This window comes from Cydia pomonella, chromosome 26 (genome assembly GCF_033807575.1).
Source record: "Cydia pomonella isolate Wapato2018A chromosome 26, ilCydPomo1, whole genome shotgun sequence".
In the NCBI taxonomy this organism is placed as follows: Eukaryota; Metazoa; Arthropoda; class Insecta; order Lepidoptera; family Tortricidae; genus Cydia; species Cydia pomonella.
Window position 1 is genome coordinate 4605472 of NC_084728.1, and position 15272 is coordinate 4620743.

Consider the following 15272-nt stretch of genomic DNA (forward strand, 5'->3'; position numbering starts at 1 on the left):
GTTCTTATCAAATACGGTGTTGGGATCGGATAGACTCGGTTGCGAGTAATGACTTGTTCTCGGTCTCGGCCGAGAATACCATTGAATCTCGGTCTCGGTCTCGTTCTCGGCCGAGACAGAAAAAGCGTTCTCGGTCGGACCTTACTTACTATACCTACCCATTCTTAAGATCTAGAAAAACCAAGATCAGATTAAGAAGAGGTAATGATTTATACTGATAAATCATTACCAAATTAAATACGTTAATTAAATAATTACATTAAGCATTTCATACAGATTACAATGGAATGTTAAACCATACAATTCAAATTAATATAATAGGAGTATAAATTAAAAATTCAATTTCATGCATATAATTCTCATTTCAGAACCCGTAGTGTAAATTTCATTCGATAGCGTGACATGACGTGCGCGTACGTTGAACAGCGCGCCAAGCGGGACGATTTGGAAACTCAACTCTTTGGGTACAGTTTAAATTATAACTGGGAATCGTATATTTTAAGCGTTAATGTATTCAATATTTAAAGCTCCAAATTTTATTTATTCTAAAGAAATATTACAAAAGTAGAATATTATATTACACACAAATACAATTAGAAACAAATACACACAAAACAATAATATACAAATAAACTACGTGTACAATGCTTAATAAATATCTTATTCTAAAAGACCTCCGTAAGCTGCACCGGGTGCAAAGGTGCCCATCACACTTGCCGCGTTACCGCGCTGGATAGCGATGGCCAACCTCTGCACCAGGTACGAACACGCGCGGGCCTCGGAGGTCTTCTCCCTAATCCTACGTCCCACTTCCCTAATAAACGCTATGGCGTCAGACCCCCAACACCCCGTTGTCGTTGTCGTTGTCGTTGTTGGAATCGTATTAATTGAAATCAATGTTACCTAAATGTTAACGTTTTCCTTTCACCCGAGTAATACACTTTACTTTTCATTTCGAATACGAGGAATGTAGGTAAAATTCATGCGCATTTAAGAAAACACGGTTAGTATAAACTTAACTAGTATTACTTGAGGGTACTTTCAAGTAAAAATATCGTTATTTATGGAATGGGGATCATTAGATCAGAATGGAAATTGTAGGTACAACAAATTCATTTAAAATCAAAATTTTAATTGTATATCGTAAAATAGAGAAAAGCGTACATAGAAAGTACAGTGCTCAGGAGCAGAAACGTATTATTTTCTGCACACTTTTAAGAATAACAACGACCCACTTTCATAGCATGATAAATGAAAAATCTAGTAAACAACCCTATAATGGAACAGGCACCAGTAATGGGATGGTTTAGACAAATCCTGTAAAACAAGTATTTACCATCAGTTTTTTACGCTGGCAACATTTTACAATAAACAAGAGCCAAAGAGCTGCTTAAGTTTAATTTTTCATTGATATTTGGTATTGTGTCATGATGCCATTTAAATTTTATTAAGTATTTATTATTAAGTAATTATTAAAGAATTTATTATGCCATACATCCCATAACTGGACCAAAACAAACACAGTTTTAATTTGTTAATAATGTTGAAGCCAATTGCAGTAGCTTTCATTAAATACATAGAAAACATAAAGGACGAATAGGACATTCAACTTTTAACGCATAAGCGGTAGAAATTTGACAGGTGTCAGTGAAATATCAAAAATAGTCAAAATTTTGGTGCCGTTAACCTATTATAGTTTCACCTACTAATTTCTAGCAGTCTATCTACTACCGTTGGTTGTAAGAGATTCGCTCTTTAGCGATAAGAGATATTGTGTTTTGAATAAAAAAAATATCAACGTGTGCAATGAAGAGAATTATGTTTTATTCTAGTTTTGACCACCGTTAAACACAAATACAAATTATTTATTGTTTGAACAGTGGTGGACAGTGGACACGTGAAAAAATATCGCTATCCTCAGGCCCAACCTCGAAAAACGAAAATTTAAATATTTTTATCTTCCTCTCTATCGCTCGAATATGCAAGAGCGATAGAGAAGCAGATAAAGAAAACTTGAAAACAACGCGATGTTCGCGGCTGGCTCTCGCGTGTTATTTCCGATGCACCGGATATTCGGTTACTATCCGGTATCCGGCTAATCCGGCCTATATTTTAGTATCCAGCCGGATACCCCATAGGGAGTACTATCCGGCCGGATACGAGATGGTAAATTTACTTGATTTGGGGTAAATACATTGAATCTAAAATACAATCACGATCATAATCGAAGAAGTATTATAGTTTTAAAAATCCACACGTAACATTTGCGTAACACAGCAAAATAATTATTTGTTTATAGCAATATATGCGAGCGCACGTGTTCTATAAACGATGTTACTCCGCGATGAAATGATGAAACTGATTTCGAACCTAGAAATGAGTCCGTGCAAACATTTACGTAACACTAACAGGAAAAACCTGCACGACGCGCACCTGCAAAACCCAAAATCACAAATGTTCCGTTGGTCGGAAATCGGCGGCCGGATACCGGATATTCGGCCTGAGGCTGATTATCCGGTATCCAGTCAAACAACTATCCGTTGCATCTCTACTAATAATCCATGAAATTAACTCATTATCCCATTCCCATGCTCAATTACAGAGTAAGCGTAATCACTAGGAATGTTAATGGTAACAACTTCGTAGTGCTGTACCCGTAGTGTAAATTTAATCGACATCATAACGTGACGAACGCGTTTGCGTTAAGTCTCATTTTCTATAGGATTTTGAGTTTCCAAAACGTCCCGCTTGGCGCGCTCTTTCTAAATCCAATACAAAATGAGACTAAACGCAAACGTCACGTTTCGAAATCGAATTTATTTACACTAGGGGTACTGTATTGGTTTTTCGCGCGAGTCGTGTAGGAAATATTAGCGGCGTCAACACACAGTAAAAATGTGAACTTTCATGGGATAACATTTGTTCTATGTTCTTACTAGGGTAATCAGATCTGATTTCCGGTTTTACTGGACAATTGCATAGAAAATACGGGATTAGAGGCAGAAATACGGAACAGGCCGTTTTTTTATTAATAACCATTTTTTTTATTACGAAAAGTTGACATAATCGTTATACAATTGCTAAATGTCTTAATGAAATGTCTTAAAAAACAATATGAAATATTTAAAAAAACAACAATAATTATTATCTGGAAAGTAAAATGTAAAATCATTTCATTGCGTTGTTGGCGTTGATTGTGTTCATGCAAATAAATAATTTTTGATTTGATTTAATAATCAACTAAATAACCTATGCATACAAACTTTGATTTCTTTTCTATATTGATATCAATCTCAATGTTGTTCGAATAGCTATTTTTATCATTAAATGCCATTGAATCAGAAAATTACGGGAAAATGTACTGTTCCGTTTTGATTTCGTCAAATAACTGTTTGGTTATTAAAGGTAGGGCTGTAGGCCCTAGTTCTTACCAACGAACTAGAATTACTTTAGAGGTGTGACTTGAACTCAAAAAGGACCCCACAAGTATTGTAATGGTACTGTGCCACGAGTAGCAATGTGACATAGAGAATTTTCAAAATAACAAATTTCCCATGTAATGTTGTCGGTATTTCTGCACGTTTATTTCCAAACCCTCTTACAGTTATCTTATCTTGCAGTTAGTTTTGACAGCAGCGGCTTTAACCTTCGCGAGGCCCCGGGCGGCCCTTGTAAAAATCTGCTCTGCGAGGCCACGCGAGGCCCTTGTATAAGCATGTGATCGGGTTGATGCGAGGCCCTGGGCGACTGCCCTGCTTCGCTACCCCCAAAGCCGCCAGTGAGTTTTGATTTAAGTATATGACACTTGAAATACGCGAATGAGCAACGTAAATTATTTAAATATTATATTGGAACGGTGGTTGGTAATAACTAGTTACGAGTTATTATTTTAACTTTTGAATAGTTTAATTAGTTAAGTAAGTCACAGGAAATGTATACTTTTTTCAACATCAAACAAGCATACGGCCCGCCTGATGGTAAGCAGTCTCCGTAGCCTATGTACTCCTGCAACTTCAGATTTACATGCGCCTTGCCGACCCCTCGTTGAGCTCTGGCAACCTTACTCACCGGCAGGAACACAACACTATAGTAGGGTGTAGTGTTATTTGGCTGCGGTTTTCTGTAAGATAGAGGTACTTCCCCAGTTGGGCTCCGCTCTAGATCTGGAAGGACATCCGCTGTGCTGTGCCCTGCCACACAACGCGAGATGACATTCACAGTACCCATACATCTCTTTTGGACGTAGTTTCAGGACATAGGTACCTGGGTACCTGGGTCCAATATTTCCTTTAATTTTAGATACCGACTTATCTACCAATTACCTATAACAAAATCGATGTCATTTTTTTTCCCAGCACTAGTTGCGCTTTGAAACATGTAGTTTCTTACCGGATTGCTTATTTTGTATTATTATAGAAATACTATAGGATTAATTCGCAACGTACAAACACCCACACTGTGGACCTTATGCCTTTTGTAATAAGGTCCACCGGTGGACAGTTAACAGTGTGTGCGATGGCATATGCATAAACATGTGAAATAAACAATTGCTTTAAATTTGCGGGGAAAAGAGGAAGGATTATTTCGCCTTAGGTATAAAAAATTTGTGTTGTCAGTTAAAGGCGGTTAAAGTATTTCAACACAATACTTTTGTTAAAATAAGTAAAACCAACCAAAACCAAGCAAAGGTAAATGGCGGTAGCGTCTCTGTGATATGGTATTTCCATGGTAAAAGTAGTTTTCACCGTCTTAGCCCACTGTGAAAACTAATTTACATACTAATCTTGACCGAGTAAGGCATTTCGTGGAAATTATTTTAAATGAAAAAAAAAAAAAGTTAAGTATGATCCTAAGTTACCTTTTTAAATCGCGATTGAAGTATTTTTTCCACGATATTAGTTACTAAAGCTTAAAAATAATAAAATATAAGATAATAAAAGTTATGTCAACATAGATAATATTCGAATAAATATGTTCGTATTCGTAAGTACCTAACTTGTATTAACTAATAGATAGAAACGAGGCTATAAAATAAATATTAATTCATTTATTTCATTATCTTTTAGATATGGTAACGGCACCAGTCATGGGACATTTAAGAGCAGATTTGTAGCATTTGTAACTCATTCTAATTTACTCGAAGTAAATATATTATTATAATTTAAAATACGTACTCACCTCTCTTAGCGGAGTTCTTAAGAATTCTTACTGATTATTTTTCAAGAAAAAACCAAATTTAATGAATCATCAAACTTAAGAAGCTCTATGACTTGTTTATGGTAAAATGTTGCCAGTGCTTATAAACTAGTTTTAGTTACTTATTTTACAAAATTTGTGGTTTTATGTCCCATTACCGGTTCCTGTTCCATTATAGGGGTATCTACTATATGTCGCATGTAATAGCTTTTTCTATATCACGTCATTCATAACTTATCTTTTTATCGTACTTAAATTTATTTTTTAGTGCAACATGACAATAACACAAGTTTTTTATTCTCTGAAAAGACGATTAGATGACAGGTAAGATACTTATTTTAACAAAAAAAAAATCATAACAGTATAAAATCTAAGCACCTATAACCTATTTATTTGTTCCCAAAATTGTCATTTAAATATAAAATGTGACGACTTCGAGCAACACAGGGAAGAGAGACGGCATTCATACTATTTCCCCTCTGCCAAAGCATAGGTACAACTGTGCCTATGGCGGTGCATGTTGCGACTCGTCCGTACACAAAAAGAGATCGAGGTGTGCAAGATTTGTCTTTGACGTGTGTGGAGGGCACACTCGTGCGCGAATTGATGAGCGAAGCCGCGAACGCGAGTGTGGATGGCCCTCGCGTCGATTTCGCAGATTGTTCACGCCTTCGCGCCTTCTTCCCCGTTTTTGTCGGTATTTGGCCCGCGTCAAAGGAGACGCGAAGCGTGAACTTGCAAGACTCCACACTTGCAATCGCTTCGCGCCGCGATTCGCTCACGAGTCGGTTAATCTGTTAACCTGTCATAACCTTCTATGGCGGCTACTTGGTTATATTGGGTGCGAACTTGATCAACCAAAAATCAATTTGACAGTTCCCAGTTTGAATCAGTGCAGCGAACGAAAAAAACATAGAAGACTAAACTCAAACAAAATATCAGCGTAAAAGTGGCCCCACTATTAAAACACGCAGTACTCATAACGGACCAATTGCAACTCGTCGATGTTGACGTCTTGTTTTCTTCGACGAAACTGCGTTTGACCATGATTAGTCAATTTAAACCACCCAAACTACGATTGGTGTATTATAAAATAAGGCGCTGTGATTTGCTGTAGCATTGACACTTGAAAATACATGACAATGGAAACCAACTCCACGTAGATGGTTTCATGCGATATAGAACGTTTTAAATGCTATATTTTGTATGATAATTTGTTATTTTATTTTAAAGAGTAAATATACATAGGCTTATTATTTGTTCGTTTGTCGCACGTGTTTAAAGGCAATTAAGCCTCCGAACCAATTAATACATTGTATCGTTCATGCAGAAATTCGTATTGAACACGTCGTCGTAGGAACAGTTTGTATGGGAATGGGAAAATATCATTATTGTTACTATTTTCTTTGTGGGGCCTACTCCACATCAAAGTACGCAAACAAAACAGAGTCACAAAACCTTTTTCGTGTGGACCCACTCACGACAGCCGACAACATGGCGGCGCGCGGGCTGGCAACCGTTGCTAGACCGCCGGTAACGCGTGTTACCTACGTCACGGGATCGATCGCTCGCACATCGTCAACGCCAGTTAAATCCTATCCGCGTACTTGACTAGTAGCTTACGTGATACTAACCTATGGATTCACGGACTAATATAAATGGTATGGTGCATGAACCTAACTAGTGTTTCGGTGAACTGTGTGTGCCTGTGCTAACCGCTTGTGTTTAATAATAACTTTTTAACTGTATTTCGAACATTACTATTGTTTATTAAGTGCGTGCATTATTATTTACGATCCACGTAGGCTTAACACCCACACTTGCGTTCTTTCCATATTTTTTCACCGTTCAAACCGTCCCTGGACCTAGAAATATTGCAATACCAAAATTAGCCAAATCGGTCCAGCCTTCCGCGAATTTAACGAAAAGTTATAAATAGCAGCGAGATCTTTACTTTACTAAGTAAAAATGTACCTATACATAAAAAAGCGCCACCTACAACGACGATTCGTATTTACTATCACGAATTTAAATTGTCAAAATAAAAACCTGAACAAATTTAAAATGAAAGTTTCTTAATATAAACGATTGTTTAAAATGCATAACATCATCCCCATATGAAACCTGTTTTGATCAAGAGAAATCAAAATAATATGATCCTAGCTAAACTATACGTGAAAAGTAATCCCATATTGTTTCCAGTGTTTGATGGAACGACTAGCACATCATTTATCCGCACAATAAGGCATATTTCTTTTATTAAAGATATAATTTTAATACTTCTTACTACGACTGTGACAACGGGCCGCCATTTGCGAACTAAATAGCTCCGCGGCACAAAGTTGACGCCCCGCCCGCTTCGGCACAATATGTGTGGGGTCATTTTGCAGAGCTAGTTCGTCATCTATGTTTATTATCAATCACTGAATCAGTGCCTTGCCGCAAACTAAATCCGATCAGCTGACGCTTCGGCGCCATCTTGCCGCGAACCAAACTGCGAAATCGCCGTGAAGTTGTGCGAGTGTGGAGTCTACGTCAACGTCGCGGTATGTTCGCGCCGCGATTCACGCGCATAGTCTGGAGGGGGCTTCATATTCTATGTATTTGTGTCGTCATTACAGATTGGATTTTGTATGTAGTGAGTGAGAAGTGCGACTGTGTGCACATTTCCCCCCGCAAAAAATGACAGAATGATTTGTTCGGTAAGATATCGCTTAGGCTCCTCCCCTCTGACGTGTCGAAAGCCGGTGTTGCTCGAAGCATCAAACCACTTTTTACAATCTTACCTCAACATGCCTTGTTTAGTAACTAAGTTTTAGATCTACAATGATTTTAGGAAGATAATTTTGTTTTATAGTGATGCAATGTCACCCCTGAATTTCACGTACGTCTGCATTCTTAGTTCCATGCTAAGCTCCATTGGCTCTTGGCCACACAAGCAGTTCGGGCGACGCCGGCTGGATTTTATATTGTCCATGTACAATATTCTTTTGATCGTTGTCGCCATAGCTTTACCGAGTTTGGGCGCAACCTACATTTGGAACAAGAGAGAGACGATTTCGTTCTTCGATGTGGGGCACGTGCTTTTATGCATGTTTTTGGAATTTTTGTTTTTGGTGAGTGCTTAAAAGCATTTATAGCACGTACTCGCCCAAACAACGCAACTAAAGTTAAACGTTTGACAAGAACTTATAGCACCATCGGAATAGAACAAACCTCGAAATCTCTGGGACAGTCCTGAAATTTGGTATGTGTGTAAATAAAAGGCCCCATTTTCATTTCCACACCATTTGACATTTGGGGACCTCGAGGAATTGAAACCATCTTGGCTTAATAAGCTTTAATGTCGTTTTACACCATATTTTCCGAGATAACGTAGATTTAGAGTAAAGTGCTAATTTCTCCAGGATTGGACACATTTTCCAAGATGGCTGCGATTCCTCGAGGTCCCCAAAATTTCAAATGGTGTGGACATGAAAAAGCGGCCTTTAATTTACTTACATACCAAATTTCAGGACTGTTCCAGAAATTTCGAGGTTTGTTCTATTCCGATTGTGCTATTACATCCGTATATCATCACTTAAAATAAATTCTTGTTTAGTAATTTCATTTGCCTTACTCGACTATTTTTGCATAATATATTTTTCAGTATCGAATTTAATCGTAATTTCAGCAAAGGTTATTTATGCCCTGGACGGCTAAATATCAAGTGATAATTAAGGAGTACTTACTTAAATTCCACCTGTTTTACTTCAGGAATCAAACGCAGTACGCTTCAAAGGTTTGTTTCTACGAGTCGCTTAATTTATCCCTTAGTACATCTTAATCTCTTCAAATAACATTTTTTCTCCCACTGCAATAATTTTAGAGTTCTGATTAAAAATACCACTTGTCATTGAATGTGTACTTTGTAATAAATTACAAATAATAAAAATAATTATATTGGTATTCTGTTCAGATACATACGCAGATCCATAACATATCAGTGATATTCACATTGTTAATGGCCTGTCAGATGTTCTGTGGTGTAAGCCTGTTTACTTTCATGCCATGGTACAACAACTACAATAACAGAATGTTCATCCTGGACCGACCCGCCAATCGTACCTTTGAGCAAGCCGTGTATTTCTACTGTTTCACCGAAGACGTGTACACTACCATAAAGGGCTATTGGGTACTCTTTGTATTCAATATTCCCACCACCTACAATACTTCATGCGGCGTCGTCGCATTCGACCTTCTGCTTTCCCTTATTGTCTTTCAAATTTGGGGGCATCTTAAAATTTTGAAACACAATGTGTTAAGCATATTTCCGAAGGAAGGCATGTACTCACCGGAAGAGAATATGAAAGTCCGAGAGATCTTAAAGGAAATCATCGAACACCACAAATTTATCATAAAGTAAGTTTCAAGAAAATGTAATTTAACACGAAATATATTGATAAAGGAGGATTCAAGTGGGTCAGAAACGTTCGGAAAAAACCGGCGTCTTTTCTGTGAACATTACGAATGTGAACGATTTTCACTTTAGAAAGAAATAAAATTTCAACTGTCTAGGTATGAGGAGATACAGCCTGGTGACAGATGGACATACAGACAGACGGATGGACAGCGGAGTCTTAAGTTAGTAATGGGGTCCCGTTTTACCCTTACGGTATCCTAAAGTGTTTGGCCCTTGGGAAGTTCTGCAAATAACTTGGAGGATTTAACAACTGGAGACGCCTTTCTTTTCTGTACAAAACAGTCTGCCAATTTTTGCGGGGGGGGGGGGGGGGGGGGGCAAGTCCAAATAGCCATGTCAGATAAAAGTTAGCCCATAAAATATATATGACCATTGGCCGAGGATTTCGACACAGGGGTAAACTCTTAAAGGCGACTCCAGTTGTGATGAGACTATTATTCCATTCCAGGTTTGTGAACAAGTGCTCCGACGCATTTAGTGAGGAATTGTTTGTCTTTTATTTGCTGATGCAAGTCATTACCTGCACAAGTTTGCTTGAGGTTTCCGCTCTGACGGCAGACGCGCTGGCTAAATACGGACCAATTACTCTCGTGGTGCACCAACAATTGATTCAAGTTTCTATACTTTTCGAAATGATAAGTTCTAAGGTAATTTTTGTGTTGTCCGACGAATGTGGAATCCGTTTAGACCGTTTATTATGACTGCTTATATTGATAGTTATTGACCAACCGTTTATTATGATGTAATTAGGTAATTACCTACTGTGCGAAGTTTGGTTTTCATATTTCATTTTGATATTCTTGTTTTATAAGAACTAGGTTACTTGAAAAATGCTGAAAACGGCCAAATAAAACGCCTAGCTTACAAAATCGGTAACAATAAACGCAAAAATCAAAAAGACACAGATCATTTCATTCTCATCTCGTTCTCTCAAAACGACTACGATTGTTTAACTTTTGGAGGAGGAAAATGTCAAGAACGAAACATTGATTTCTGCGATCCGTCCCCGTTAGCGCGATACCAAAATTTTTTAAATCTGAGATGTGGCTCAGCTGACTTTTCCTCTTATTTGTGAACTTGTATTGACAGAGCGAGCAGCTGATCGACGCCGTGTACGCAATGCCGTGGCAGAGCATGGACACCAGCAATCGCAAGACAGTGATGATCCTGCTCCAGAGGTCACAGACCCCCATCGCGCTCAAGGCCGCTAAGATGGTGCCCGTGGGCTTGCAGACTATGGCCGCGGTTTGATCTAAACTCAATATTGTTGGGCCCTTATTTAACTTGCAATGTTTGATGTCCGGGTCAAATCTTGCAAGCTAGATTAGACCCACTTCCCAGTATTCGATTGAGCTAAAACTTCACATACATACGTAGTCTGGTTGACAATGCAATAGTACCATCTAGCTGATCTGACGATGGAAATAGGAGATGGCCGTAGGAACACTGTCATAAAACAATGCAACCTAATTTTGTTTGAGTCTGTTATGTTTGTCTCGGCGGGTAATAGTTGCTTGTTGAAAGAAACGCACAGCCAGCGATAAAAGCTTGTATCAATATCGTGGCAAAATAATATCTTAAAACCTTCTTTTGTGCATATCTATCGTTGGTTTCGCTCTACCGGCAATCTCTGTATTTTTATCCTTCTTCATTGAACAGGCTTCATAAATATTCATTCATCAGTGATTTCTTTGCTGTCAGTTCATATAGAATATCAGCGTATCAGTCTCAAATCAAAACAAATGGCGGACTTAATGCCTTATGGCATTCTCTACCTTTGATACATTTGACCTTCGCCGTTCTATGGTTCAACTAGAAATGTTTGCCTAATCCTCAAATATTATTTTCATTTATTTTTCAGGTCCTGAAGACATCGATCTCCTATTACATGATACTGAACACCGTGGCTGGAGAGCGTTAAGGCACCGAACACTACGCACAAAATTCAACTTTACTGAAACGATCGATACCTAACGCATGTCATCAGATACAAAACTGTCAAAACTGTTCCCATGAAACCGGTTTAAAAATAACAGTTTTTCGAGCGAAACCTAAATTAAAAGGTTTTGCGCCAATTACATTATAACGGCTTGGAAATTTAACCGGTTTCCGAGTTTTGCTCTGATCGCAGCTCGCTGAGCACTGAGCGGACGGCCGTGCTTGTCCGGGATCGCGGAAATCATTGTCATTGAATAGTTTTTCTTTAACAAATAAAAAAGTAATCAATGAGTTAAATAACCTTATAAACTTTAGAACCAATTTTCATCAAGAGATGAGATATTACATGTTATTGGCACTTAGGTATCTTAGGTATATATGGGCTCCAGTTTAAAGCCTAAAATATTTAATTGAATTTTAAGTTAAATTTATTTCAATAATAATATAATTTTTTAAAGTAATGCTAACACTGTATGGACCAAGGTCTGAAATATTTTTTTTTTATATTTTTAAAACGTCAGAGCTTTTGGACGGTCAAATACGACCTGGTTTATTCATCAAGCTGTAAGTAGAGTTGGTAGAGTGAACCTATTTGTAGGTATACAATGGGGTCATTACGTCACACAACCACAGGCGGTTATCACTGAGTGTTTGCGCCTAAATAGTTACACATTTTTAATGTTGAGTTTTTAACTACGCTCCTGATTTTATCCATCGAGCGAAAGTTGTTTATTCAGGTTTCAAATCGATTAAGTTACTAAAAAAAGGCCTTACGGTAAAGCCTGTGTGGACGCTCGAAGCGGGGCGTGCAGCGTGGCGTCGGGCTCACAAGTGATGTGAAATGTGAACAGCGTTCACTAAGGCCGCACCTATACGTTTGCATAATATGTTTAACATGCACGCTGCCCCGCTCCGCTGCACGCCCAACTCGAGCGTCCACTCAGGCCTTACACTTAAGATTGCCTTACATATTTGCTGTCAACCATATTATGAGTTAAAAAGCGCATCTATAAAAAACGCAGGCGCTTCCTTCTGAGGTGTTTCCCTTGCGTATGACATGGGGTTCTTCTAGAGGCAGGTACAGGGTGGACAAATAAGAATGATACACTTTGTTTTTAAATTTTAATTACATTAAGTGGAAATTTTACTAATTATTTTTTCATAAATATATTATTCAGGGTTGGCAATTGTATACGGAAAATAATTTCTGCCAAATGTCTACCACTAGCAGCAAGCAATTTTATCTCAAATGTTTCTGTTGTTTAAAACGTTGTTTGCTCGATTAATTTTGAAAAAAAGTGACAGTGATTGGCACCCAAATTCCCCAAATGTTGCAGCTCTTGACTTATTTCTGTGGGCTATCTAAAATTACGTGTCTATGCTAACGAGCTGATGAAATTTAAACAGTTAAAACCGACTATTCGACACAAATGTACTAAGATAATGCCAAAAATGTGCGAATAGATGCTGAACATTGGGATGATAAGAGCTTACATTTGCCTGCTGTTAGAGGTGGACATATGTCAGATATTATGTTTCGCATGAATTTGCCAACGCTGAAGAATATATTTTTAAAACAATACTTAATAATTTTTGAACTTAATACAGTTAAAATTTAAAAACAAAATGTATACTTCTTATTTGGCCACCCTGTATTTAGGTTTCTCAAAGTTTGGCAACGCATAAGTGGCTCCTCCGATGTTGCTTATGTCCATGGGCGGCGATGACTGCTTCCCATCAGGCGGCTCGTCTGCACGTTTGCTGCCTATTACATAAAAAAAAAGGTAGGGTGGGATACGAACATAGTTTATTTTGCTCGGGGCAAGACAAACAGTATGATGATTCCATGCAAGTGTTTGTCTTGTCCCGGTGATAGTCTTATTATTTATTATTATTGTGGTTTGTGGGCCTTTGAATGCCACGTCGACCAGGCATTGGTCTATTGTGACAGCCCTTTAAAGTTCATTACTGATGCCCGTTGAATCCAGGAAATTCCAGATTCTTTGGGCCGTAATGTTCTGTACCTCATAGGGTTGCAATACGTGCCGCCCTAGGTGGGTACTTCTTTTTGACATTAGTGGTCCACAGGAGCAGAGAATGTGCATTGCAGTCTCCTCTGACTCATGGCAGAACCTGCATGTCGCGTCTTGTTTCTTTCCGATTTGAAACATGTGTTTGTTCAATTTACAGTGTCCAGTCAAAATTCTGGTCACCGCGCAGACTTTGTGTCTTTTGAGCCCTAGAAGCTCCCTAGCATTTTTGCTGTTGAACCCTTTGATTAGAGCTTTCGAGTGTTCTTGTCCTTTTACGAACTTCCACCAATCATTTGCCCTTATTTTTTCTAAATTGCTGAGCAGTGAATATGCATCCCGTTTTGTGATTCCACAGAACGGTTCTGGGCCGACCAGGGGTGTGTCTGCGCCCTTTCTAGCAAGTTCGTCCGCTTCTTCGTTTCCGTTAATGTCGGAGTGCCCTGGTACCCATCTAAGTGTGACTTTGTTGGAGTTTGCCAGTGCATTGAGGTTTGTTTTACAGTTCTGGACTAGTTTTGAGTTTGACTCAAGGGATTCTAGTGCCAGCAGAGCAGCCTGGCTGTCTGAGTTGATGTAGATATGTTGGTGTCGTAGGGTTTTATCCAGGTTAATCTCCGCACATTTGTTGATGGCGTAGACTTCAGCCTGGAAGATTGAGGCCTGTGTGCCCATGCTGACGCTGGCTCTGAGCTTAGGTCTCTCACCATAGATCCCACATCCTACATCAATGCCTTTCTTGGAACCATCCGTGTACCAAATATGGCTTCCCTCTTCGACGAACATTTGGTTGTTGGTCCATTTGTCTCTAGGAGGTATTTCTACTGTGTACAGTTTATTAAACTGACATTCAGTGTGCGTGTCATCGGTGGGCATGCTAAGGGTTCTATTTGCAAAAACCCAGGCCTTTAGGCGATAGTCTTACCTCACCTTACCTTAATTCCTTTGGCTTTATGTTGGGTTTTTTACAAACGATATAATCTGGTAAACAACAGTGTCAGTGAGTAAGAACCAGGAAAACTATTCTCATCCCTTTCTTTTGGGTGCTAGTACTAGCGACAGAGACAGTCCTGGGCCAAACTATAACACTTAAATTCCATTATAATCAAACCCACGTAGGTTTTTGCTGGGTTTTATGAAAACGATAATAATCCAATGACAAACAACGTGGACAAATGCGACCTTCTGACCCGGCCGGGCCGCGGAGATAAAACTTTATTACGCAAAACTGTTTTCTTCGAAATGTTTTTTAAGTAAGTAAGCAAATATAATACCTAACTTTTCACTTTTCTAATCACAAAAGGAAATATTCAAAAATAGATTTACAATGTAAATACAAGAAGCAACAGGTGCAAAAGGGCCGCTTCGCTGTAATACAGAATGAGGGATAGCATCAACACGATACTAGCTATGTTTGCAGGCAGACGTAATTTATTTTCACAAAAAAATAGTAAATACAACGAATAAGCAAAAAAAAAAGACACAAATACAATAGGGACAATATGGTAATTTTTTTTATGTGTTTTTAAGAACTTATCTTGATGTTCCTTCAAATAACATTATTAACAGATTTTTTAAAATAAAATATATCTTTTGTCTAAAATCTTCACCGTCTACCGAAAAATTTGAACCTTTTTGTTTGCAGT

General features: G+C 38.3%; 1 protein-coding gene across 1 annotated transcript; it reads left to right on the plus strand.

The window, feature by feature from the left end:
* The first annotated feature begins 7765 nt into the window (after positions 1–7765).
* Positions 7766–13250, plus strand: LOC133532070 (odorant receptor 10a-like). The gene is made up of 6 exons (XM_061870560.1): positions 7766–8312; positions 8870–8977; positions 9155–9597; positions 10107–10305; positions 10748–10903; positions 11520–13250. Exons 1-6 carry the CDS (start codon positions 8061–8063, stop codon positions 11577–11579), a joined length of 1218 nt encoding a protein of 405 aa, XP_061726544.1. The 5' UTR covers positions 7766–8060; the 3' UTR covers positions 11580–13250.
* Positions 13251–15272: the final 2022 nt, after the last annotated feature.

Excerpts from the sequence above, each read along its gene's own strand:
- LOC133532070 (XM_061870560.1), top strand. The coding sequence starts at position 8,061 with ATGTCACCCCTGAATTTCACGTACGTCTGCATTCTTAGTTCCATGCTA. Across the intron at positions 8,313-8,869 it reads TTTTGGAATTTTTGTTTTTG|CAAAGGTTATTTATGCCCTG; the intron begins GTGAGTGCTTAA and ends TCGTAATTTCAG. Across the intron at positions 10,904-11,519 it reads GCTTGCAGACTATGGCCGCG|GTCCTGAAGACATCGATCTC; the intron begins GTTTGATCTAAA and ends TTTATTTTTCAG.